This window comes from Heptranchias perlo, chromosome 3, assembly GCF_035084215.1.
Source record: "Heptranchias perlo isolate sHepPer1 chromosome 3, sHepPer1.hap1, whole genome shotgun sequence".
NCBI lineage: Eukaryota > Metazoa > Chordata > Chondrichthyes > Hexanchiformes > Hexanchidae > Heptranchias > Heptranchias perlo.
The window spans coordinates 102,170,456-102,185,914 of NC_090327.1; the positions used below are offsets into that span (position 1 = coordinate 102,170,456).

Here is a 15,459-nt window from a genome sequence, read left to right on the forward strand (position 1 = left end):
TTGTTCGGAGATCTATAATATACTCCAAGCCATCTGACCAAATCCTTCCTCAGCTCAATCAAAAGGAATTCTATTTGGACCACTTTTTTATTTAAATGCTTGTACTCTGGTGCTGCGATACTCTCTAATTAATGCTATTATCTCCCCTCTCTTTTTCCCTTTTCTATCCCTCCTGAAACTTTTATACATGTAGGTATATAGGCTTAGGCTGAAGAGCTGGGTCTATTTACTTTAGAGCAGCATAGACTTAGAGGTGACCTGATAGAGGGACATAAAATAATGAAAGGGCTAGATTACGTGCCAGGTGATGCATTTTTTCAGTTTGACGGATTGGGGAGAGCTACACATTTAAACTATGCAAGAATAGGAATAGACTAGATGTTAGATGGTTCTTCTTTTTCCAGGGAGTAGTAAGTCTCTGGAATGCATTGCTGGCTGGTGTGGTGACTCTCTGCATGGCTTCAAGAGGGAGCTGGACTGGATCTTGGCTGGGGCAGAGATCATATCATATAAAAGATAAGTGGATTTACAGTTTACATTCGCATAGTCAATGTGATCTCCTGGATTGGTTTTGATCACCTGAGAGGGTCGAAGAAGAATTTTTTAGGTTTGTTTTGCTCTTATTGGCCCTGGGTTCTTCTGTTTTTTTGCCGCTCTCAGATTACATACTTGCGGGGGGTTGGGAAGGGCCTAGTCATGATGCTCTATGTATCATGTGTGAGGGCAGGCTTGATGGAACAGCTGGTCTTTTCCTGCCCATCATTTTCGCATGTTGGTATATATTTGATTGTCAATCCTGGCCGAGTTGCCACCATATTTTTTGCAAATATGTCATTATTTTTTATTTTAATCAATGACTCTAGTTCCCAATTTTGATCCTGACACTCAGTTTGGATTTCCCTGGTTTGTTTTTTTTGCCTGCTTATGTGAAGGAATTTGGGGACAAGGGGTACCTACTTTTAATAATCATTTGAAGACCTTTTACAACAACTTCTAACATTTTTAAATAATCATTTGAAAATACTTTGCAGTAAGCAAATGCTGAGAACACCAGTCAGCTAAATCATGGATGATTAATTTCATGAAGGGAACATACCTTTGATAAGTAACTGATAAACCCTACACAATGGGACACAAATAACACATGATGAGGACAGCAGATATGGTCAAGAGGGTCTACCTTAGAGCATTCCTTGCTAACCCTACACAATGAGACAAAGATAAGCAAAAATCTGAAAACAGCAGCAGGCTCAAGGGCACCTACCTTTAACCAGTACTTGAAATAACTCTTTACAATGAACATTGGCTGAAGAAAAAGAGCGGTCAGCTAAAATGTAACTAGTTTTGATTAATATTAATCAGTAAGGATTAAAACCAAGTTAATCAACAAGAGCCTTGTCAACAAGAATGCTCACAGCCAAGATGAAGTAATCGGAAAAAATGGTATAAATTCTGAGAGCTCAGCTCAAGTTTTTTAGATTCGCTTCGAAGGGCTGAAGCGTCCCTCGACTATCAGAGTAAGGTGACTCTATAGTCTTCTACTACTCGGGGATTTAATGTAAAAGCTACCTTGATAATTGATGGATATCCTGTCTAAATACTTTTAAGAATTATAATTTTTACCTTTTTAGGAAACTGTTAATGTTGCGATTGACTGGTCTCACCAGCTGTAGATTGCAAATTGTTTCATCAATAAAGCGCTGTATAGTTTTTATACTGTCTCACATAGTCTTCTGCATCACCACTCGTGAACCCCATCACCGTACATTCTTTTGGTGAAGAGGTACATTACTAAGGAGAAACCCCAGGACCCTCACAATTGCTAAATTGCTAAAAACGCTATCTGGAGGACGGTAATATTCTCGGGTGATCCCTTTCCCTGGGGGAGAGATAGACCAGACCTTCAGATCCAGTCTTTAGGATTTGGCGACCTCGACCTGAGGTTGAGAGTGAACGCCTGAGAAGTAAGCCCGATCTGGGATCGTCCCAAAGGGGAGAGGATTGTAAAATCACAACATTTAAACCTTTTCAGTCTTTATATTTTTAAAATCCTGATACACCTAAAGTTTACTTTCCCTTCCAGGCTGCCTATTCTATTGTCTTGCTTTTCCCCCTGCCATTTTAATTTAACCCTCCCCAGCTTTAGCTAATCTTCCAAGGAGGATATTAGTCCCAGCTTTATTCAGCTACAGACTGTTCTGTTGGTACAGCTCATGTCTGCCCCAGAAGTGGTCCCCGCAGCCCAGGAATCTGAACCTACACCATACTTCTAGCTATGCAATCACTGCTCTAATCTGTCAGATCTCGTCCTGGCTATTGTGTGGCTACTGGTAGTAATCCTGAGATTACTACTTTGGAGATCCTGCTTCTTAATCTACCTCCTAATACAACAGAGACTCAAGCACATAATCTAGGCTGACACTTTAGTGCAGTACTGAGGGACTGCTGCACTGTTGGAGGTGCCATCTGTCGGATGAGACTTTAAACTGAGGCCCCATCTGCAATCTCCGGTGGAAAGATCCCATGAAACTATTCGAAGAAAAGCAGGGGAGTTCTCCCGATGCCCTGGTCAACAATTATCCCTCAAGCAACATCTAAAACAGAAGATCTGGTTATTTATTTCATTGCTGTTTGTGGGACCTTGCTGTGCACAAATTGGCTGCTGCATTTTCCTGTATTACAACAGTGATTACACTTCAAAAATACTTCATTAGTTGTAAAGGGCTTTGGCATGTCCTGAAGTCATGAAAAGTGCTGTATAAATGTAAGTCCATGATATTTCTGCTCTTGTCTTTCTTGATGGTAGAGCTTTTGGGGTTAGGTGGTGCTTTTGTCCATTTCAGGATTAATTTCCTCTGGTTAAAAGATTAAATGACAGTTTTTTGCAAGTAAAGGGTTAAAAATTCAAGAGGTAGAAGGAAACCTTGGTCAACATGTGCTCAGTCCTGAAAATTTTGAAGCATTGAGTCCAGTTCTATTCTAAAATAGCCTCTTTATTTTATATTTTTAACATTTAGCACTATAGACAAGTCATTAATAATGATGACAAGTTTAGGACCAAGGGTTGCATTTAAACAAATTAATATACAAATAGCTGAGAAGGGGTGTTAACAGCTGCCAATATCAAAATGCCAGGATAGAATTATTATACAAGTATAACTGAAACACCATTTCAGTGTAGTGATATAAATTTCAAAAAGTGTAGGAACTTGCACTTATCGTAGTATTTTACCACCTTTCAAGATGGCCCAAAGTGCTTCACATACGATGAAGTACTTCTGAAGTTCTGTCACTGTTGCTGCAGCAGCGACTTTAAGCATAAACTTATACCCCAAGCAGTAATGAAATGAATGGGCACTTAATTTATTTATGGTCATGTTGGTTGAAGTAAGAACATTAGGCAGCAAAGCAGCAGGACTCCCTTCTCTTCAAATAGTGTCATAGGATCCTTAATGTCCACCTGGACAGGCAAGGGCGGGGCTTAGTTAAACATCTTACCCTTAGGTGTCAGTCTAGATTATGTGCTCAAGACATGGAGTAGGGTGTAAACTCACACAGTCCTGACTCAGATATGAGTGCTACAAACTAAACCAATCAGTTAAAAATCAATGGCAGCGAGAACTGACAGCTGCAGTATTTTGGGTGAAGTCCAATACCACATGGAGCAGATCTGGCAGTTATATTCAACCTGGGACATTTTGTTTTTAAACAAATGGCGACCTAGTTTGATATGAAAACTGAACCCATATTCATGTGTTTGAGACCTATGCAACCTTTCTCATGGCGAATCTAGGGTTGCCAACTCTGGTTGGATGTATTCTGGAAGGTTTCATCAGCTGTCCTGTCCCTATTCTCCTGCCAATGGTCGCCTGACATCTCCATCCCACACCAATTGGAAATGAACAGACTTCTTGATCTTGTTGGATGATTCTTAACTGCCAGTTTTTCCTACCCTCAATAAATGAAAGCGTTCAAAGAAAGTGAAAAATAACACAATTTTTTTTTTAAAAAAGCCGCTATGATTTTTCTCCCACGTTGCTCGCAGCAGTGTCCTGGAGATTAATTCCTGGAGGGTTGGTGATCCTGGATAAAATCCCCCATTCCTTCGCCCTTGTCCTGGTGCTGGGTGAGGACAGCGCCTCTGCCGGCCTGGCTGGGGATCGATCATCTTTCGATGCGGCTGCGCGTCCGCCCTCGCGCAGCTTCGGCCACGTCGCCGGCGCATGCGCGCTGGTGTCGGAGCGGCTGGCCGGTGAGCGAGGCTCGAGCCCGTGGCCTGGGAGTGGGAGTGGGAAGGCGGCTGGGCTGGGCTGAGCGGAGCGGCGCCAGCTTTTCTCCCTCGTCTCCGCGCAGCCGGCAGCAGGAGCCATGTTCAAGAAACTCAAGCAGAAGATTAACGAGGAGCAGTCTCCGGCCAGGAGCAGCCAAGCTCAGGTGAGAGGGGCCGGAGGGCAGGCCTGGGATCAAGACCCCCCCCCCCCTCCCCTGGAGCGGGCCCACCTGCGGGGTGGGGTGGGGTGGGTGGGAAGAGGACGGTCCCGGAACCCTCATCATTAGCGGGCGGGCGGGGGGACACATCAGTGGAGCGGCCTGGAGCCCCGTCACTAACAGGTGTCAGAGGGCCGCAGGTTTCAAATCGAAATGCGGGGCCATGTCTGTTTAAGCTGCGCTTCAATCGGAGTGAGGAGGAGGGGGGAGGGCGGGCGGAGCGACCGGGAATAGTTCGAAGTCCTCCTGTCAGTTCAGCTTCACCGTCTGGAGACCTTCCAGGTGAGGTCCCTCAGAGCAGTGGGTCAAGGCCTCGCACATCGGCGCTGCTGGGGTGGATGGGGCTCTGATAAGGTGGGAATGGCTCGTGGGTTTTCAAACCCTCACCTTTTCGGGGGGTGGCAGAAGTATTTTTTTAATATTTAAAATTGTTCGGCTTTATATGTGATTTCCTGTGTGATATTTTAGAACACTGTCACAGCAAACGTTTTGTTGTAATTTACTCAGAAGGCAAGAAAACCTAATTTTTTTTTTGAGGGGGAGTGAAGGGAAAGAAGCTTAACGTTTTATAAAATAAGGCTGACTTCATTTATGACATACTCATCCTACATAATAAAAGATGGGTATGTAATTCTCTGTCAGGATTTCTCTATGGATTTTCAGTTTTAGGAGCCCAGTAGCCAAGAGTATTTAGTTGATTATGTTTGAATCACAATCTTGGTTAACCTCCAGTTGAGTTTCTAATTGACTCTTCAGATTGCTGGATGGGATGCTTCAGTATTGTGGAGTTACCGCATCACTGTGAGGGAGGACACACATTAGAAATTGCTAAGCATTTCTCTCTGGTCAATACCAAGTTACATTGCTAGCAACGGTGGAGTTAATGATTCAGATTGTTATTGTGAGTCTTGGTTAAAGAGGATATTTGCCCACTAAACCATTGAAACAGCTTGTTTGTAATTTTGAAGAGAGTAGAACTTTATTGGTTATTTAGGCAGCTTTTGAAGATAAACTGCCATTTGGATTCTTTGTATCCTAACGAGAAGTTACAAAATGCAAGTGTGTTTTTCACTTGGTGATTCATCACAACCTGTGGCTAGCAGACTTGTGTGACAAGTAACAGAGAATTGGTTGTGTTGCTATTAGGGATATTATTGATATTGCATTAGTGTCCTGTTTCATGAGAAATTTATGGATTTTAAGTGTGAATTGACATAACTGTCTCTTCACATTGGTTTGTTGATGTAATGCTTCAAACCTTTTTTTGAAAATGTGAGAGCCTGGATAATGTGTCAGTAGATTCTCTATGTGTGGCACCATAGATGGGTCCAATGCTGTTCTCACACAATGCAATCATACACTTGTCAATAGAAGTCACTGGACAACTGTCAGGAGCAGGAAACCTAGCAGTTTTTAGAAAGGCTAATTGTAACACAGCCATTGCCATCCCACCTAAGATGAACCAATTTTGTGCACTGAGTAGTGTAATGTTGGACTCTGAAGTTTATCCTCTCAGGTAAGATGTTTGGACATCTGTAGATTTGAAAGATGATTCATGTAGGCGAGAGAAAAGAGGGCAATTTAAATAAATTCTTATTACCAGCTTTACCAGAACACTGAACCTGGTGAATTCAAGGGAGAATTGGCAGCACCAATGCTGCACTCACCAGTGGAAACTAAAAAGAGGAAAGTGGAGCCCTCTAAAGATGTATTTGAGAAAAGAAACAGGATATGTTTCGCACACTCACTCAACCGGTTCTCTGTCACATCAGAATATATTGTTAGAGAGATGTGCAGCTGTTCCTTCCTTTATTTACTTTTATTATGGGCCAACATTCAGGTGTAGTAAGGCCATGACATGGCTGTTTTCCTTTGCATCTTTGGTTTCTTATCCAACCACTTTCCTGGACATTGAAGGGTACTCAATCCTTGAGATTTACATGTTTTATTTATGACAGTCTGTTTATTTTAATTGTTATTTTGAAATATATATCGGAAAAATGTGTAAAAACATTGAGAATTTTATATAAAAAGTAAAGTACAATCAAAAAACATGAAATTGAAACCAAGTAGACCAGAACAAGAAAAGGAAATAATTTCCTAATTGTGATCACAGCCATCTGAAATGAGTATTAAAAAAAACTCAATATTGATAGCAACATGAAATTTCAGATCTAAAAAGCATCCCAAAACCTGTAGGTCCCTTTAGGCCAAGAGCACATGAAGAAAGGAATTCCCAAATACAAGCTTAAAAAATATTCAGCTGATCTGGGCACCAGATACAAATCCATTGTGGGGTAGAACCCATCTTTGAGATATTTACTGAGTTATGAACAGTTAGTCAAGGTATACTTTTTCTTAAACTCCAGATCAGGACATTTGGACAGTGAATACAGGCCTTGGAAAGCAATGAGCCCCAGAGTTCACCTTTCACACATATTCATAATGGTTCATCCTAAGATATCTAAGCCAAAACACTGCAAGCAGCACTCCAGAAAAGGGTGTCAGTTTTGTAAACGGAAAAACCTATTCTGATAAGATTATGTTCACCTGAACCAGATTTAGTTAACGGCTTAACTGTGCGTGAACATCTATCCAATAGCGATCATAACATGATCGAGTTCAATGTAGTGTTTGAAAGGGAAAAAAGTGAATCAGCTGCTAAGATTCTAGACTTGGGTAAGGCCGACTTCAATGGGATGAGACAGAGACTGTCCGCAGTAAACTGGGCAAATCTGTTCATGGGTAAAACGACTGACGATCAGTGGGAAATGTTTAAAGAAACATTTAACGTGATACAGAATCGGTTTATACCCCTGAGGGGAAAGAACGCTACTTGCCAAAAAAAACAGCCATGGACAACTAAAGAGGTAAGGGACAATATAAGACATAAGGAAAGGGCATACAAAAAGGCAAAGAATGGGAAAGATACAAAGATCAACATAGGGACACAAAACAGATAGTAAGGGCTACAAAAAGAGAGTATGAAAAGAAACTCGCAAGGGATATCAAAACCAATACGAAGAACGTTTATAGTTATATCAGGAAAAAGAGGGTGGTCAGGAGCAGTGTTGGCCCCTTAAAAACTGAAAGTGGGGATATTGTCATTGACAATGGAGAAATGGCGGACATGTTGAACAATTACTTTGCGTCAGTATTTACAGTAGAAAAAGAGGATAGCATGCCGGAAATCCCAAGAAAACTTATATTGAATCAGGAATAGGGACTCGATAAAATTAACATAAGTAAAGCAACAGTAATGAAGAAAATAATTGCACTAAAGAGTGACAAATCCCCAGGACCAGATGGTTTCCATCCCAGGGTTTTAAAGGAAGTAGGTGAGCACATTGCAGATGCCCTAACTATAATCTTTCAAAGTTCTCTAGATTCAGGAACTGTCCCTCTAGATTGGAAAATTGCACATGTCACTCCGCTTTTTAAGAAAGGAGAGAGAGGGAAACTGGGGAATTGTAGACCAGTTAGCATAACATCTGTTGTGGGGAAAATGCTGGAGTCTATAATTAAGGATAGGGTGACTGAACACCTCGAGAATTTTCAGTTAATCAGAGAGAGCCAGCATGGATTTGTGAAAGGTAGGTCGTGCCTGACAGACCTGATTGAATTTTTTGAAGAGGTGACTAAAGTAGTGGACAGGGGAATGTCAATGGATGTTATTTATATGGACTTCCAGAAGGCATTTGATAAGGTCCCACATAAGAGACTGTTAGCTAAGATAGAAGCCCATGGATTCGAGGGAAAAGTACGGACTTGGTTAGGAAGTTGGCTGAGCGAAAGGCGACAGAGAGTAGGGATAATGGGTAGGTACTCACATTGGCAGGATGTGACAAGTGGAGCCCCGCAGGGATCTGTCTTGGGGCCTCAATTATTCACAATATTTATTAACGACTTAGATGAAGGCATAGAAAGTCTCATATCTAAGTTTGCCAATGACACAAAGATTGGTGGCATTGTAAGCAGTGTCGACGAAAACATAAAATTACAAAGTGATATTGATAGATTAGGTGAATGGGCAAAACTGTGGCAAATGGAATTCAATGTAGGCAAATGTGATGTCATCCACTTTGGATCAAAAAAGGATAGAACAGGGTACTTTCTAAATGGTAAAAAGTTAAATACAGTGGATGTCCAAAGGGACTTAGGGGTTCAGGTACATAGATCATTGAAGTGTCACGAACAGGTGCAGAAAATAATCAAGAAGGCAAATGGAATGTTGGCCTTTATATCTAGAGGACTAGAGTACAAGGGGTCAGAAGTTATGCTGCAGCTATACAAAACCTTGGTTAGACCGCACCTGGAGTACTGTGAGCAGTTCTGGGCACCGCACCTTCGGAAGGACATGTTGGCCTTGGAGGGAGTGCAGCGTAGGTTTACTAGAATGATACCCGGACTTCAAGAGTTAAGTTACGAGGAGAGATTACACAAATTGGGGTTGTATTCTCTGGAGTTTCGAAGGTTAAGGGGTGATCTGATCGAAGTTGATAAGATATTAAGGGGAACAGATAGGGTGGATAGAGAGAAACTATTTCTGCTGGTTGGGGATTTTAGGAGTAGGGGGCACAGTCTAAAAATTAGAGCCAGACCTTTCAGGAGCAGATTAGAAAACATTTCTACACACAAAGGGTTGTAGAAGTTTGGAACTCTCTTCCGCAAACGGCATGATACTAGCTCAATTGCTAAATTTAAATCTGAGATAGATAGCTTTTTGGCAACCAAAGGTATTAAGGGATATGGGCCAAAGGCAGGTATATGGAGTTAGATCACAGCTCAGCTATGATCTTATCAAATGGCAGAGCGGGCACGAGGGGCTGAATGGCCTACTCTTGTTCCGACGTACCTTACGTAGTTTTTTCAGTCCAGGTAGTTCTCTTAAGGTTATTTGGAACCAGGCAGGCAGTCTTCACAACAATATAATGGGATTTTCAGCACAACATTTGACTTCAAAATTCTTGTCATGAGGATTGTGTTTCACTATTGTTAATATTTTATTGAAAGAAAAATGTTAAAAATTTGAACTGAAGGAATCTTCTTAAAATACAGAACTGGTATATCCTCACAATAGAGGAAGAGTTTAATACATTAATTCTGTTCCAGGGAAATTAATAATGAATCAAGGACTGGGACTCACTAAAGTTAACGTAAGCAAGAAAACACTATTAGAAAAAAATAAGGGCACTAAAGGCTGACATCCCCAGGACTTGGTGGTTTCCACCCCAAGGTTTTAAAGGTAGTAGGTGAGGAAATTGCTTTTGTTTAGCCATAGTCTTCCAAAGCGTGCTCGATTTAGGAATTGTCCCTTTTTTAGATTGGAAAATTGCAAATGTAACTCCATTATTTAAGAAAGGTGAGAGAGAAAAAACAGGAAATTTTAGACCTGTTCGTCTAACATTTGTTGTGGGGAAGTTGTTGGAATCTATAAAGACAGAGTATTTCGACTTATCTACAGTAACTAAAGTAAAAAGAAAGGTAAGGTCTGCAGGTCTTAGAGCAAGTAGTGTTTTTTTAGTGAATCGAGGTCCCTAGTGTAGTTAACATTCTCTAAATTAAGAATAATTTAAAGGAGTAAACTCCTTAAAGGGAGTAGTAAGTAGTTTTTCTTTTTTTTCTCTTGACATTGTAGTTGTTGTTAAGCTAACTTAAGGGTTAAGTCATGGCAGGAGATCCCAGACCCGTGTCATGTTCCTCTTGTGGGATGTGGGAATTCAGGGATCCTTCCTGTGTCCCTGGTTCCTTCACCTGCGGGAAGTGTGTCCAGCTGCAGCTACTGTTTGACCGCTTGACGGCTCTGGAGCTGCGGATGGACTCACTTTGGAGCATCCGCGATACTGAGGAAGTCGTGCATAGCACATTCAATGAGTTGGTCACACCACAGATAAAAATTACTGAGGGAGATAGTGAATGGGTGACCAACAAACAGAGGAAGAGTAGGAAGGCAGTGCCGGGGTCCCCTGCGGTCATCTCCCTCCATACCGATTTGGATACTGTTGGGGGAGATGGCTCACCAGGGGAAGGTGACAGCGGCCAGGGTCATGGCACCGTGGCTGGCTCTGCTGCACAGAAGGGCAGGAAAAAGAGTGGCAGAGCTATAGTGATAGGGGACTCGATTGTAAGGGGAATAGACAGGCGTTTCTGCGGACGCAACCGAGACTCCAGGATGGTATGTTGCCTCCCTGGTGCAAGGGTCAGGGATGTCTCGGAGCGGCTGCAGGACATTCTGGAGGGGGAGGGTGAACAGCCAGTTGTCGTGGTGCATATAGGTACCAATGATATAGGTAAAAAACAGGATGAGGTCCTACAAGCTGAATTTAGGGAGTTAGGAGTTAAACTAAAAAGTAGGACCTCAAAGGTAGTAATCTCAGGATTGCTACCAGTGCCACTGGCTAGTCAGAGTAGGAATGACAGGATAGCTAGGATGAATACGTGGCTTGAGAGATGGTGCAAGAGGGAGGGATTCAAATTCCTGGGCCATTGGAACCGGTTCTGGGGGAGGTGGGACCAGTACAAATTGGACGGTCTGCATCTGGGCAGGACTGGAACCAATGTCCTCGGGGGAGTGTTTGCTAGTGCTGTTGGGGAGGGTTTAAACTAATGTGGCAGGGGGGTGGGAACCGATGCAGGAAGTCAGTGGGAAGTAAAGTGGTGACAGAAACAAAAGGCAGTAAGGGAGAGTGTACAAAACATGACCGGACAGATGGTCTGAGAAAGCAGGGCAAAGACCAAGGGAAGTCTAGATTAAACTGCATTTATTTCAATGCAAGAAGTCTGATGGGCAAGGCAGATGAACTCAGGGCATGGATGGGTACATGGGACTGGGATGTTATAGCTATTACTGAAACATGGCTAAAGGAGGGGCAGGACTGGCAGCTCAATGTTCCAGGGTACAGATGCTATAGGAAAGATAGAGCAGGAGGTAAGAGAGGAGGGGGAGTTGCGTTCTTGATTAGGGAGAACATCACGGCAGTAGTGAGAGGGGATATATCCGAGGGTTCGCCCACTGAGTCTATATGGGTAGAACTGAAAAATAAGAAGGGAGAGATCACTTTGATAGGATTGTACTACAGACCCCCAAATAGTCAACGGGAAATTGAGGAGCAAATATGTAAGGAGATTACAGACAGCTGCAAGAAAAATAGGGTGGTAATAGTAGGGGACTTCAACTTTCCCAACATTGACTAGGACAGCCATAGCATTAGGGGCTTGGATGGAGAGAAATTTGTTGAGTGTATTCAGGAGGAATTTCTCATTCAGTATGTGGATGGCCCGACCAGAGAGGGGGCAAAACTTGACCTCCTCCTGGGAAATAAGGAAGGGCAGGTGACAGAAGTGTTATTGAGGGATCACTTTGGGACCAGTGATCATAATTCCATTAGTTTTAAGATAGCTATGGAGAATGATAGGTCTGGCCCAAAAGTTAAAATTCTAAATTGGGGAAAGGCCAATTTTGATGGTATTAGACAGGAACTTTCAGAAGTTGATTGGGAGAGTCTGTTGGCAGGCAAAGGGACGTCTGGTAAGTGGGAGGCTTTCAAAAGTGTGTTAACCAGGGTTCAGGGTAAGCACATTCCTTATAAAGTGAAGGGCAAGGCTGGTAGAAGTAGGGAACCTTGCATGACTCGGGGGATTGAGGCCCTAGTCAAAAAGAAGAAGGAGGCATATGACATTAATAGGCAGCTGGGATCAAGTGGATCCCTTGAAGAGTATAGAGATTGCCGGAGTAGAGTTAAGAGAGAAATCAGGAGGGCAAAAAGGGGACATGAGATTGCTTTGCCAGATAAGGCAAAGGAGAATCCAAAGAGCTTCTACAAATACATAAAGTGCAAAAGAGTAACTAGGGAGAGAGTAGGGCCTCTTAAGGATCAACAAGGTCATCTATGTGCGGAACCACAAGAGATGGGTGAGATCCTAAATGAATATTTCACATCGGTATTTACGGTTGAGAAAGGCATGGATGTTAGGGAACTTGGGGAAATAAATAGTGATGTCTTGAGGAGTGTATATATTGCAGAGAGGGAGGTGCTGGAAGTCTTAACGCGCATCAAGGTAGATAAATCTCCGGGACCTGATGAAATGTATCCCAGGACGTTATGGGAGGTTAGGGAGGAAATTGCGGGTTCCCAAGCAGAGATATTCGAATCATCGACAGCTACAGGTGAGGTGCCTGAAGATTGGAGGGTAGCAAATATTGTGCCTTTTGTTTAAGAAGGGCAGCAGGGAAAAGCCTGGGAACTACAGACCGGTGAGCCTGACATCTGTAGTGGGTAAGTTGTTAGAGGGTATTCTGAGAGACAGGATCGACAGGCATTTGGAGCGGTAGGGACTGATTAGGAACAGTCAGCATGGTTTTGTGAGAGGAAAATCATGTCTCACGAATTTGATTGAGTTTTTTGAAGGGGTAACCAAGAAGATAGATGAGGGCTGTGCAGTAGATGTGGTCTACATGGACTTTAGCAAAGCCTTTGACAAGGTACCGCATGGTAGGTTGTTACATAAGGTTAAATCTCACGGGATCCAAGGTGAAGTAGCCAATTGGATACAAAATTGGATTGACGACAGAAGGCAGAGGGTGGTTGTAGAGGGTTGTTTTTCAAACTGGAGGCCTGTGTCCAGCGGTGTGCCTCAGGGATCGGTGCTGGGTCTGCTGTTATTTGTTATTTATATTAATGATTTGGATGAGAATTTAGGAGGCATGGTTAGTAAGTTTGCAGATGACACCAAGATTGGTGGCATTGTGGACAGTGAAGAAGGTTATCTGGGATTGCAACGGGATCTTGATCAATTGGGCCAGTGGGCCGATGAATGGCAGATGGAGTTTAATTTAGATAAATGTGAGGTGATGCATTTTGGTAGATCGAATCGGGCCAGGACCTACTCCGTTAATGGTAGGGCGTTGGGGAGAGTTATAGAACAAAGAGATCTAGGAGTACAGGTTCATAGCTCCTTGAAAGTGGAGTCACAGGTGGATAGGGTGATGAAGAAGGCATTCAGCATGCTTGGTTTCATTGGTCAGAACATTGAATGCAGGAGTTGGGATGTCTTGTTGAAGTTGTACAAGACATTAGTAAGGCCACACTTGGAATACTGTGTACAGTTCTGGTCACCCTATTATAGAAAGGATATTATTAATCTAGAAAGAGTGCAGAAAAGATTTACTAGGATGCTACCGGGACTTGATGGTTTGACTTATCGGGAGAGGTTGGATAGACTGAGACTTTTTTCCCTGGACAGTAGGAGGTTTCGGGGTGATCTTATAGAAGTCTATAAAATAATGAGGGGCATAGATAAGGTAGATAGTCAAAATCTTTTCCCAAAGGTAGGGGAGTCTATAACGAGGGGGCATAGATTTAAGGTGAGAGGGGAGAGATACAAAAGGGTCCAGAGGGGCAATTTTTTCACTCAAAGGGTGGTGAGTGTCTGGAACGAGCTGCCAGAGGCAGTAGTAGAGGCGGGTACAATTTTGTCTTTTAAAAAGCATTTGGACAGTTGCATGGGTAAGATGGGTATAGAGGGATATGGGCCAAGTGCAGGCAATTGGGACTTGCTTCGTGGTATAAACTGGGCGACATGGACATGTTGGGCCGAAGGGCCTGTTTCCATGTTGTAAAAAAAGAAAAAACGAGTGACTGAGCACTTGGAGAAATTTGAGCTGATTAGAGAGAGCAAACATGGATTTGTAAAGGGTAGGTCATATCTAATGAACTTAATTGAATTTTTTGAGGAAGTATCTGAAGTAGTAGACCAGGGGAATGGCGATGGATGTAGTTTACATGGACTCCCAGTAAGCATTCATCAAAATTACACAAAAGAGACTGCAAGCTAAAATTAAAGCTCCATGGAATTGAAGGTAAATTATTGACCTGGTTAGGGGGTAGAAGACAGAGAGTAGGAATAATGGGTCTGTACTTGAATTTGAAGGAAGTGACTAGTGGTGTCCCACAAGGGTCTGTGCTGGGGCCTCAATTATTCACTGTATTAATGACTTAGATAACACAATAGAGAGCCATATATCCAAGTTTGCCGATGACACAAAGATTGGTGGCGTAGTAAGCAGTGCAGACGGGAGCATAAAATTACAAAGGGACATTGATAGATTAAGTGAGTGGGCAAAACTTTGGCAGATGGATTTCAAAGCAGGTAGGTGTGATGTCATCCATCACTAAAAAAGGATAGATCCAAGTAATTTTAAAATGGTGAAAAGCTCGGAACAGTGGAGGTCCAAAGAGATTTAGGGGTCCATGTACACAGATTACTAAAATGTAGTAGTCAGGTGCAAAAAATAATCAAAAAGGATAATGAAATGTTATCCTTTATAACTACAGGGCTATAATATAAAGGTGGAGGAAGTTTTGCTGCAGCTACACAAAACCCTGGTTAGACCACATCTGGAGTACTGTGTACAGTTCTGGGCACTGCCTCTTAGAAAGGATATATTGGCTTTGAAAGGAGTGCAGCGCAGATTCAGCAGAATGTTACCTGGCCCCCAAAGGTTAAACTATGAGGAGAGGTTATATAAACTAGGCTTGTATTCCCTGGAATATTGATGGTTGAGGGGTGATTTAATTGAGGTTTTTAGGATTTTGAACGGAATTTATAGGGTAGATGGAGAGAAACTTTTTCTGCTGGTGGAGAAGTCTCGGACAAGGGGACATAACCTTAAAATCAGAGCCAGGCTATTCAGGAGAGAAGTTAGAAAACACTGCTTCACGCAAAAGGTGGTAGAAGTGTGGAACTCTCTCCCCAAAAAGTGGTAGATGCTGGCTCAATTAATAATTTTAAATCTGAGATCGATAGATTTTTGCTAGCCAAGGATATTAAGGGATATGGAGCCAAGGCAGGTGGATGGAGTTAGGATACAGATCAGCTATGATCTCACTGAATGGAGGAACAGGCTCGAGGGGCTGAATGGCCTGCTCCTGTTCCTATGATCTTTTTTAAGACCTATTCTTTGAGTTGGGG

General features: G+C 42.6%; 1 protein-coding gene across 3 annotated transcripts in view; it reads left to right on the forward strand.

Annotated features, from left to right (window-relative positions):
• The first annotated feature begins 4,187 nt into the window (after positions 1 to 4,187).
• The window catches only part of golga4 (golgin A4), a 203,990-nt gene continuing 192,718 nt past the window's right edge, over positions 4,188 to 15,459 (forward strand). For 2 of the 3 annotated variants that reach the window (XM_067981366.1, XM_067981370.1), the window contains exon 1: positions 4,188 to 4,434. In XM_067981366.1, coding sequence (XP_067837467.1) covers positions 4,369 to 4,434 — 66 coding nt within the window. In that variant the 5' untranslated portion in view covers positions 4,188 to 4,368. The remainder of the gene's footprint in view (positions 4,435 to 15,459) is intronic. The other variant, XM_067981367.1, reaches the window with a different exon arrangement.